This window comes from Hypanus sabinus, chromosome 31 (genome assembly GCF_030144855.1).
Source record: "Hypanus sabinus isolate sHypSab1 chromosome 31, sHypSab1.hap1, whole genome shotgun sequence".
Classification (NCBI taxonomy): domain Eukaryota; kingdom Metazoa; phylum Chordata; class Chondrichthyes; order Myliobatiformes; family Dasyatidae; genus Hypanus; species Hypanus sabinus.
Window position 1 is genome coordinate 38,657,000 of NC_082736.1, and position 12,143 is coordinate 38,669,142.

The 12,143-nt window shown below is 46.0% G+C and overlaps 1 protein-coding gene across 1 annotated transcript in view; it reads left to right on the forward strand.

Moving 5' to 3' along the window:
* LOC132384107 (neurexin-1-like) overlaps positions 1 to 12,143 on the forward strand; it is a 1,241,271-nt gene that overhangs the window by 404,953 nt on the left and 824,175 nt on the right. The window contains exon 7 of the mRNA XM_059955449.1: positions 7,251 to 7,546. Within this exon, the coding sequence (XP_059811432.1) occupies positions 7,251 to 7,546 (296 nt within the window). The remainder of the gene's footprint in view (positions 1 to 7,250; positions 7,547 to 12,143) is intronic.

The window sequence follows — 12,143 nt, forward strand, 5'->3', positions numbered from 1 at the left end:
TTCTCTGTGAGGTCATCCCAGTAAATCTCCTCTGTGAGGTCATCCCAGTGAATCTCCTCTGTAAGGTCATCTCAGTAAATCTCCTCTCTGAGGTCATCCCTGTAAATCTCCTCTGTGAGGTCATCCCAGTAAATCTCCTCTATGAGGTCATCTCTGTAAATCTCTGTGAGGTCATTCCAGTAAATCTCCTCTGTGAGGTCATCCCAGTAAATCTCCTCTATGAGGTCATCTCTGTAAATCTCCTCTGTGAGGTCATCCCAGTGAATCTCCTCTGTAAGGTCATCTCAGTAAATCTCCTCTCTGAGGTCCTCACAGTAAATCTCCTCTGAGGTCATCTCTCAGACTTCTACACCTCATTGAGAACAAGCCCAACTTGTCTGACCTCCCCTAATCGCTACAGCTGTCCAGTACAAGCAACGTCCTGGATAAGGGATCACTGTGTGTGTGTGTGTGTGTGTGTGTGTGTGTGTGTGTGTGTGTGTGTTTTGCTCCAGACTTCCAGGAACTGCAGAATCCCTTGTGTCAAGTCAGCACGCTGACTGCATTCTCCTGTCACCACAGGACTTAGATGTGTCCAGGACAAAGGAACAGGCGGGAAAAATCTTCACAGACACTAACCACCCAGCAAACTACCTTTTCCAAAAGTTCCCTTCTGGAAAGTTCTCTAGGACTATTAAAACAATAACTTCATGCCACCTTAAATGTTCCTTCTCCTGGGCAGTTAATCTGATCAGCCATTTTAGTTAGCCCACCGCACCACCCTCTATAACCCCATTGTGATAACACTTTAAACCACTTTTTATAGTGCTCTTTACATTGTAAATACATTTGGTACTTATGTACATCTTGGTCCATATCTGTGTTTTTTATAGTACTCTTCACATTGTAAATGTCCCGCTTGGTGGCGCAATAATATCAGTACCAGACTCCGGAGCGAAGGTCTCCGAGTTCGAATCCAAGTCAGGTTGATCGTCGAGCTAGCAACTCAGCCTCGTAAAAACAAGAATAGCTTGCTACGGAAACACCATCGTGACGATGCCCCGATAACTCCACTGCCGAGTTAAGGGCTATTCTTATAACCATATAACTATATCAGACAGACAGACAGACAGATATACTTTATTGATCCCAAGGGAAATTGGGTTTCGTTACAGCCGCACCAACTAAGAATAGTGAAGAAATATAGCAATATAAAACCATAAATAATAAAATAATAATAAGTTAATCATGCCAAGTGGAAATAAGTCCAGGACCAGCCTATTGGCTTAGGGTGTCTGACTCTCCGAGGGAGGAGTTGTAAAGTTTGATGGCCTCAGGTAGGAATGACTTCCTGTGACGCTCAGTGTTACATCTCAGTGGAATGAGTCTCTGGCTGAATGTACTCCTGAGCCTAACCAGCACATTATGGAGTGGATGGGAGTCATTGTCCAAGATTGCATGCTACTTGGACAGCATCCTCTTTTCAGACACCACCGTCAGAGAGTCCAGTTCCACCCCCACAACATCACTGGCCTTACAAATGAGTTTTTTTGATTCTGTTGGTGTCTGCTACCCTCAGCCTACTGCCCCAGCACACAACAGCAAACATGATAGCACTGGCCACCACAGCCTTGTAGAACATCCTCAGCATCATCCGGCAGATGTTAAAGGACCTCAGTCTCCTCAGGAAATAGAGACAGCTCTGACCCTTCTTGTAGACAGCCTCAGTGTTCTTTGACCAGTGCAGTTTATTGTCCATTCGTATCCCCAGGTATTTGTTATCCTCCACTCTGTCCACACTGACCCCTTGGATGGAAACAGGGGTCACCGGTGCCTTAGCCCTCCTCAGGTCCACCACCAGCTCCTTAGTCTTTTTCACATTAAGCTGCAGATGATTCTGCTCGCACCATGAGACAAAGTTTCCCACCATAGCCCTGTACTCCACCTCATCTCCCTTGCTGATGCATCCAACTATGGCAGAGTCATCAGAAAACTTCTGAAGATGGCAAGACTGTGCAGTAGTTGAAGTCTGAGGTGTAGATGGTGAAGAGGAAGGGAGACAGGACATTCCCCTGTGGAGCCCCAGTGCTGCTGACCACTCTATCTGACACACAGTGTTGCAAGCACACGTACTGTAGTCTGCCAGTCAGGTAATCAATAATCCATGACACCAAGGAAACATCCACCTGCATCACTGTCAGCTTCTCACCCAACAGAGCAGGGCGGATGGTGTTAAACGCACTGGAGAAGTCAAAAAACATGACCCTCACAGTGCTCGCCGGCTTGTCCAGGTGGTCGTAGACACGGTTCAGCAGGTAGACGATGGCATCCTCAACTCCTAGTCGGGGCAGATCGGCGAACTGGAGGGGGTCTAAGTGTGGCCTAACCATAGGCCGGAGCTGCTCTAGAACAAGTCTCTCCAAGGTCTTCATGATGTGGAAGGTCAATGCCACTGGTCTGTAGTCATTGGAACCACTGGGGCACGGTGTCTTCGGTACAGGAATGAGGCAGGACATCTTCCACAGCACAGGAACCCTCTGGAGATTCAGGCTCAGGTTGAAGACTCGGTGAAGTACTCCACATAGCTGGAGGACACAGGCTTTGAGCACCCTGGGGCTGACACCATCCGGGCCTGCAGCCTTGCTTGGATGGAGATATTTCAGCTGTGAAGCCCACCGTGTTGGTTTCAGGTGAGGGAGGGGTGTAGTCACGAGAGCAGGGTGGGGGGCTATGAGGAGGAGTAGGAGGGGAGAGTGGAGTATAACACATATAACTCATATCACATATATAACATATATGTGAGTAACAATTACAGCACAGAAACAGGCCATCTCTGCCCTTCTAGTCCGTGCCAAACGCTTACTCTCACCTAGTCCCACCTACCTGCACTCAGCCCATAACCTTCCATTCCTTTCCTGTCCATATACCTATCCAATTTTTTTTAAATGACAATATCGAACCTGCCTCTACCACTTCTACTTCTTCTTACATTGTAAATACATTTGGTGTTCATATACATCTTAGTCCATATCTGTGCTTTTATTCTTTACATAATTCTTTCCTCTTTCGAATTGTACTGGTTAGACACATAATGTACTGGTCAGGCACAGGAGTACATTCAGCCAGAGACTCATTCCACGGAGATGCAACACTGAGCATCATAGGAAGTCGTTCCTGCTCATGGCCATCAAACTTTACAACTCCTTCCTCAGAGTGTCAGACACCCTGAGCCAATAGACTGGTCCTGGACTTATTTACACTTGGAATAATTTACTTATTATTATTTAATTATTTATGGTTTTATATTGCTATATTTCTACACTATTCTTGGTTGGTGCAACTGGAATGAAACCCAATTTCCCTCGGGATCAATAAAGTATGTCTGTCTGTCTGTCTGAAAGTTGTTGCATGTCACAACCTGACCAAACCCCACAGCTAATTCCTGATGTGAATAAAGTCGATCCTTGATCCTTATCCTGGTGAAAACTATCTGCACCATTTCCAGTAACACATGCAAAATGCTGGAGGAGCTCAGCAGGTGGTCAGGCAGCACCTATGGAGAGGAAAAACAAGCCGACGTTTCGGGCCGAGACCCTTCATCAGCTCTTGAGCACTAATCTCTGTTGTTCCCTGTGATGTGGAGACCATAAGACAGCCATTCAGTCCGTTGAGGCTGCTCCACCCTCTATTTTTTTATAAATTTACTTTGAACTCTGAACTCTGCCTGCTCCCAAGCTCAGGGGGTGCGGAGTGTGATCAGTGACACTGGAATAAGGAGTGAGCTGACAGTGAGACTGGGGGATTAATGCTGGCCAGTGCTCGAAAGGGGGAAGGAACCCACAATGGGCTCTCTGAAACACCAGCCATCTCCACACCCCCTCTCCTCTTTAACCGTGACCCTCTCGAGTTTCCCTCTTGGGCTTCATTTGTTTACTGAGATTTGCAGTGGGAAACGGAGACTCTGCTTTCAGGGCTGAGGGAAATTGTGCTGAGATGTTTAATCAGTCTTAATCAGCGTTCCCTGGGAACTCTAAATATAGTGTTCATCTGTGATCTTTCAGCAGAAGATTCTTGGTAATCAAAAAAAAAACACGTAAAATACACTTGAGGAAATGTATTACTTAACGGCAATTAGGCCAGGAATTAATTTCATGGAGATGAGTGCAGAGGCTTCACGCTGTTCCAGATGAAGGCTCTGAGCTTTGGTGTGCCTGTGCACGGCTGCCTCAGAGATACCCCTGTGTGCAGTTTGTATTCTGTCAGACAGTTGGGGGAGTTGGCTGTCCCTCGGGGCAGGGACTGAGGGGCTGGTTTCATCATTTCTAGAAGGGAGTGTGGATTGTCAGTGTTTGAGGAAGAGGGGAGGAGGGTGAGATGGGGTGAGAGAGGGAAAGGGAGAGGGAAAGAGAGATGGGGAGAAAGGGAAAGGAAAGGGGAGGAGAAGGGAAAGGGGAAAGAGAGAAATGGGGAGAGAAACAGAGAGAGGAGAGAGAAAAACAGGGAAATGGGGAGAGAAACAGCGAGGAGAGAAAAACAAATGGGAAGAGAGAGAAAAACAGAATTGGGGAGAGAAACAGAGATGGGAGAGAAAGGGATTTTTTAAGGGGTATAACAAAGTGTGTGTAAGAAGGAAGTGTATGTCAAGGAGAGTTTGTCACAGCGAGGGGCGAGTTTGGAATAATGTGTTTCAGGGAGGGAAGTGCATCGTGGGGACGATTGTGTTGAGTAAGTGTGTGACAGGGATGAATGGGTCAGAAGAGTGTGTCACGGGGAGGATTGTGTCCAGAGGGCTGCGACCAGTGGTGTTTCACAGAGGTTGTTGCTGTGAATTTTGCTGTTTGCGAAATTATTTGGATGCAATTGTAGATGTTGAAAGCTTGACGATGACGTAAGAAATTGGTGGAGCTGTGGATTTTGAGGCAGTTTGTGAAAGTACTCAGCAGAATCTAGACCAGTTGGAAATATGTGCAGACAAATAGCCAATGGGGTTTGATCCAGACAAGTGTGAGCGTTTGCACTTTGGGAAGTCTAATGTATGGATAATGTAGGACCTCGGAGAGCAGTGATGTATAGAGGGATCTTGTGCTGCAGGTCTATAGCCACATGAAAATGCCAGTACCTGTAGCTCGAGTGGTAATGACAGTGTACAAAAGTTAGATATTGGTCAGAGCACCCCGGCAGAGTATTCCATGCACCCACCACTCTCTAAGTAAAAAACCTACCTCAAATATCCTCCCTATACTTTCCTCCAATCACCTTAAAATTATGCCCCTTTGTATTAGCCATTTCCACTCTGCAAAAAATTCTCTGACTGTCCACTCAGTCTACACTTATTATCTTGTACACCTCCATCAAGTCACCTCTCATCCTCCTTCACTCCAGAGAAAAAAGCCTGAGCTCACTCAAACTTTCCTCACAAGACATGCTCTCTAATCCAGGCAGCATCGTCTGGTAAATCTCCTCTGCACCCTCTCTAATCCAGGCAGCATCCTGGTGAATCTCCTCTGCACCCTCTCTAATCCAGGCAGCATCATCTGGTAAATCTCCTCTGCACCCTCTCTAATCCAGGCAGCATCCTGGTGAATCTCCTCTGCACCCTCTCTAATCCAGGCAGCATTGTCTGGTAAATCTCCTCTGCACCCTCTCTAATCCAGGCAGCATCCTGGTGAATCTCCTCTGCACCTTCTCTAATCCAGGCAGCATCCTGGTGAATCTCCTCTGCACCCTCTCTAATACAGGCAGCATCCTGGTAAATCTCCTCTGCACCCTCTCTAATCCAGGCAGCATCCTGGTGAATCTCCTCTGCACCCTCTCTAATCCAGGCAGCATCCTGGTGAATCTCCTCTGCACCCTCTCTAATCCAGACAGAATCCTGGTGAATCTCCTCTGCACCCTCTCTAATCCAGGCAGCATCCTGGTGAATCTCCTCTGCACCCTCTCTAATCCAGGCAGCAATGTCTGGTAAATCTCCTCTGCACCCTCTCTAAAGCTTCCACACTGTCCCTGTAAAGAACACAATATTCCAAGCAGGCCTTCTAGCATTTGACAGTTCCATCCTGGGGAGAAGACGTGGACTGCCTCATCTGTTCATGCCTTGTGTAATTTTATAAACCTCTGTCAGTTCAGTGATTCAGGCACAGCTTCTTCCCCTCCACAGGAAAGGATCAGAGATCCCCACTACCCAGGCCATGCTCTCTTCTTGCTGCTGCCATCGGGAAGGAGGTACGGGATCCTTGCGACCCAGTTCAGAAACAGTTATTGCCCCTCACCCATCAGGCTTCTGAACCAGCATGGATAACTTCACTCAACACAACCCTAAGCTGATTCCACAACCTGCAGGCTCTCTTTCAAGGATTCCTTACATCACATGTTATTTATTTACTTGTTTATATTTTTGAATTGCTGGTGGTTGTCAGTCTTTGTGTGAAGGTTTTTCGTTGTATTTCTCTGTTCTACTGTGAATGCCTGCAAGGAAATGAATGTCTGGGTAGTACACTGTGACATATATGTCCCTCAATAATAAATGGCCTTGAACATTTGAACCATCAGTTTTCTGATCAGTCCGTAAACCGATGAACACGAAGCACAAAGTACATTTACTATGTGCTGTGCCAATGGCTTTAGGGACCGCCTGGTGAAAGAAGCCACCGAAATAAAACTAGAAAAAAGTAATTTTAACAAACTCGAAGGTCTCGCTCTAAGTCAGAACTGGAATTTGACTATAGACAAGGTGGGACAACAGAAACCTGATTGGATGAGGACTAACCAATCAGGAGGGATGGACGACAGGGGTATAAATACCACCGGACTAGACATGCCCAGGCATCATCCCTGATGAAGGTGGCAGAGTTTGTCATCGAAACGTCGGTTAAAGTTGCTACCTGTACCCGGGTGGGAGCCCGAGAGGAGCTTATTCATACATTTGTTGTTGTTTACTTATTATTAAATTTATTAATACCTTGCAATCCCTTTATAGCACTATTGATTTTTGTAAGTTATGGTAATTGTATATCTCGAGCAGCACAGTAGCGGAGTGGTTGGCACAGTGCTTTACAGTTCAGGCCCATGATTCGTCTCGGATTAAATCGGAGATTGCTGGGGTTGTGACTCAGGGGGACAGAAGGGTCAATTCCACGATGTATCTCAACAACAGCAAATAAATCTTTGCTGCAATAAAAAACAATAAATTTCAGGACATGTATGTTGTGGATAATTAACCTGAGGTCTCCAACCTGGTAACTAACTCTGCCCCTCTCTCTCCGCAGCCAAAGAGGAATCTGTAGCCACCTTCAAGGGAATAGAGTTCTTCTGCTATGACCTGTCCCACAACCCGATCCAGAGCAGCAGCGATGAGATCACGCTCTCCTTCAAGACGCTGCAGCGCAACGGGCTGATCCTACACACGGGCAAGTCGGCCGACTACGTCAACCTGGCTCTGAAGAATGGCGCCGTCTCGCTTGTCATCAACCTGGGCTCGGGGGCCTTTGAGGCACTGGTGGAGCCTGTCAATGGCAAGTTCAACGATAATAACTGGCATGATGTCCGGGTCACACGCAATCTCCGTCAGGTAATGACCCTCCTGTAAACATTTCCCTCCCTCCCGGGAGACCCCCTTCCCCTCTCTTTGCCTCTCTGCGAGTTTTGGGATTATTAGTCCTGCTCAGCACAGATCGTTCACAGTGGCATTCAGCATTTCTGGACAGACCACACGGCTTCCCCAACTGAACTGGCATCTGAAGGTGGTGATGCTCATTCACTTGGGGAGGGTGGGGTAGGGTTCACCGGGTGGAGAAGGGAGCTGTCTGCCTGATGTTCATGGACGTGTGCAATAGAGTGTGTTCAGCACATCAGATTGGCAACATTAGGGGGGAGCAGGCCATTCTGCCCCTCAAACCTCTGATATTCAAAACTACCTCAGCGCTGTCCATTCTCCCTGCTCTGTCCCTCCATACTTCTGATTCCTCATGTTGAGACATAGGACATAAGTTAAGTCAGGTCTTTTGTCTTTTTTCTTTTCAAATCTTTTTATTATTATTATTCAAAATAGCACAATTCATTAAACTACGTAGGTGTACACTGTCAAACGAGACGAAGTTTCTCCGGACCAGGGTATAAAGCACTGTATTACACATAAATTCCAATAAGTTAGGAAAGTAAATCTTCAGATGAATTACATACAGATGAACAAAGTAAAGTGCATAAATTAAATCTTGTAGGGTACAGTTCAAATTATCCAATGACACTTCAAATGTGATGCGGCAGGGAGTTCAGAAGCCTAATGCTCTGAGGGCAGAAACTGTTTCCCATCCTGACCGTTCTTGTCTTTATACATCGGTGTCTCCTGCCTGATGGTAGAGAGTCAAAGAGGATGCTGGACAGATGGGTGGGATCATTAATGATACTCACGTATACACAGCGCTCCTGATAGACGTCCCCGATGGATGGTAGGGAGACCCCTATGATCTTATTGAATGGTGTAGCAGGAGTATGCCAACCGTCTGTCGAACCTGTTCCAGCATTCACTAATATCACAGCTGATCTGGCCATGGACTTAACTCCACTTACCTGCCTCTTCCCCATCACTCCTAATTCCTCTGCTATGTAAAAATCTCTCTAACTGTGTTTTAAATCTATTTAATGAGGGAGGCTTTACTGTTTCATAAGACCATAAAATATAGAAGCAGAAGTAGGCCATTCAGCCCATCGAGTCTGCTCCACCATTCAATCATGGGCTGATCCAATTCTTCCAGTCATCCCCACTCCCCTGCTTTCACCCCATAACTTTTGATGCCCTGGCTAACACTGAACAGAGTGATCTAGGAATAATGGTGCATAGTTCCCTGAAGGTGGAATCTCATGTGGATAGGGTGGTGAAGAAAGCTTTCGGTATGCTGGCCTTTATAAATCAGAGCATTGAGTATAGGAGTTGGAATGTAATGTTAAAATTGTACAAGACATTGGTGAGGCCAAATTTGGAGTATTTTGTAGAGTTCTGGTCACCGAATTGTAGGAAAGATGTCAACAAAATAGAGAAAGTACAGAGGAGATTTACTAGAATGCTGCCTGGGCTTTAGCACCCAAGTTACAGAGAAAGGTTGAAGAAGTTAGGTCTTTATTCTTTGGAGCATAGAAGGTTGAGGGGGTACCTGATAGAGACTTAAAATTATGAAAGGGATAGATAGCGTTGACGTGGATAGGCTTTTTCCATTGAGAGTAGAGGAGATTCAAACAAGGGGACATGAGTTGAGAGTTAAGGGGCAAAAGTTTAGGGGTAACACAAGGGGGAACTTCTTTACTCAGCTGTGTGGAATGAGCTTCCAGTAGAAGTGGTAGAGGCAGGTTTGATTTTGTCATTTAAAAAAAAATTGGATAGGTATATGGACAGGAAAGGAATGAGTTATGGGCTGAGTGCAGGTAGGTGGGACTAGGTGAGTGTAAGCATTCTGTATGGACTAGAAGGGCCAAATGGCCTGTTTCCATGCTGTAATTGTTATACGGTTATATGGTTAATCAAAAACCTATCTATCTCTGCCTTAAATACATCCAAATACTTGGCCTCCACAGCCGCTCGTGGAAACAAATTCCATAGATTTACCACCCTCTGACTAAAGTAATTTCTCTGCATTTCAGTTCTAAAAGGGTGTCCTTCAATCCCCTACCATGGGAAATAACTTTGCCATATCTAATCTGTTCAGGCCTTTTAACATTTGTAACATTTCTATGAGATCCCCTCTGATTCTCCTGAATTCCAGTGAGTACAGTTTCCCTGGGTAGAGAATTCCACAGATACACAACTCTCTGGGAAAAGCAGTTCCTCCTCATCTCCATCCTAAATCTACTCCCCCGAATCTTGAGGACCTGTCCCCTGATTGTAGGAAAACTGAATGCAGATGGTGTGTACACTGCCAGCCCCCACATACTGATGGTTGTAGTGCTGCTGTCTGTGGGATGTACCTGGGATCATCCACATCCTCCTCAAGACATGGGCGCCCTGGGTTGAAGCTGAGAGTTTCTCCCTTCACAGATGCTGCCTGACTGGCCAGGAATCTCCAGCTCCTGTTGCTCTTTACTTCAGTGCGCGCTGTGTTCCCCCCATTCGAATCAGGTTTAATATCACCAGCATATGTCGTGAAACTTGTTAGCTTTACAACAGCAGTACAATGCAATACAGAATAATAGAAAAAAATGTTATTAACAGTAAGTATATATATTAAATAGTTAAATTAAATAAGTAGTGAAAAATAGAAATAAAAAAGTAGTGAGGTAGTGTTTATGGGTTCCATGTCTATTCAGAATCCAGATGGCAGAGGAGAAGAAGCTGTTCCTGAATCGTTGAGTGTGTGTCTTCAAGCTTCTGTACCTCCTCCCTGATGGTAGCAACGAGAAGAGGGGATGACCTGGGTGGTGGGGGTCCTTAGTGATGGATGCTGCCTTTCTGAGGCATCGCTCCTTGAAAAAATCCTGGATACTACGGAGTCTGGTGCCCATGATGGAGCTGAGCTTACAACTCCCTGCAGCTTAGTTCGATCCTGTGCAGTAGCCACCCAACGCACCCTCCCCCCCCCACCACCATACCAGACGTGACACAACCAGTTAGAATGCTCTCCACGGTACATCTGTCAAAATTTGTGAGTGTCTTTGATGACATACCGAGTTTCCTCAAACTTCTGAAATCTCCCTAAATCTCCCAAACTCTGTTACTGAACCAGGATCACCACACCTGAAGCAGGCCTGCAAACCCCCCCCCCCCCACCCCCGTTTCAAACTCCAACCACACTCAGCTGTAAAATCTACCTTCAACCATGAAAAGCGCACAAAGTTTCCAAGAAAGCAATTTTCTTCTCAAAGGAGGTTCATGTCTAACAACAGCAGGTGGTGTTCCAGGAGAGAAAGTGTGTGTTAAAGGGACTCGGCCAATTAACAGGGTTAGCATGGACTAGATGGACCAAAAGGCCTGCTCTTGTGGTGTAGTGCACTCTAAGACTCTATAATAAAGTGCTAAACCCCCAGAAGAACATAGAACAGTACAGCACAGGAACAGGTCAGGATTAGTAAAAGCATTAAGGTGCTGACTTACAGATGGTGGAAGTCAGTCTCTGAGAAGGCCCGTTACAGACCCTGCTCCATCATTCATTAACTGTAAAAGTTAATCCTCTGGTTGCAAATGCCTCGTGAATCAGTGTCCTGCTAACCCTCCTCCTTCCTGTTGTGCCGCAGACTCCGGACTGGAACCCAGAGCCCCACGAATCGGGGAAGGGATTGACAGAGGAATCAGCAGAGGGGGACTGATACTGGGTTCCAGAACAGAGATTAAAGCCAGTAAAACAAACAAGAGATTTTAATGGGCCTAATTACTGTCAGTAAATCTTTAACACAAAGGCTTCATTGTAGTCATTGGCCAATAATTATGAGTTATTATTCTCAGTGAATCTGCAGCAAAAGTTTATTAAATTAAGTGGTTTGCTGAAGGTAATTATTATAGTATTAGATGGGTAATATTAATTGCTCAGCAATACAGCATTGCTGTAGTAATTATGGGGCTCCAGGTAACGGTGACAAGGTGTTCCCAGACCGAGGCTGGCGGGTGGAATATTTGTGTATTTTTCTCATTCGACAGTGTGTTAGGGCCACACTGGGAACACTGTTCAGAATCATAAGATATTGGAGCAGAATTAGGCCATTTGGCCCATCGAGTCTGCTCCGCCAGTTCGTCATGGCTGATCCATTTTTCTTCTCAGCCCCGATCTCTTGCCTTCTCCCCATATCCTTTCATGCCCTGAATTTATCAACCTCTGCCTGAATATACCCAATCAAGAATCTATCAACATTGCGTTAAATATACCCAATAACTTGGCCTCCACAATTGTTTGTGGCGATTCCACAGAATCACCACTCTCTGGCTAAAGAAATTCCTCCTCATCTCCATTCTAAAAGGACGCCCTATTCTGACGCTGTGACCTCTGGTCTTAGACTCTCCCACCATAGGAAACATCCTCTCCACATCCGCTCTATCGAGGTCTTTCAACGTTCGACAGGTTTCAATGAGGTCACCCCTCATTGTTCTGAATTCCACTGAGCAGAGGCCCAGAGCCTGCAAACGCTCCTCATATGACAAGCCTTTCAATCCCGGAATCGATTTTGTGAACCTCCTTTGGTAGTGGTCA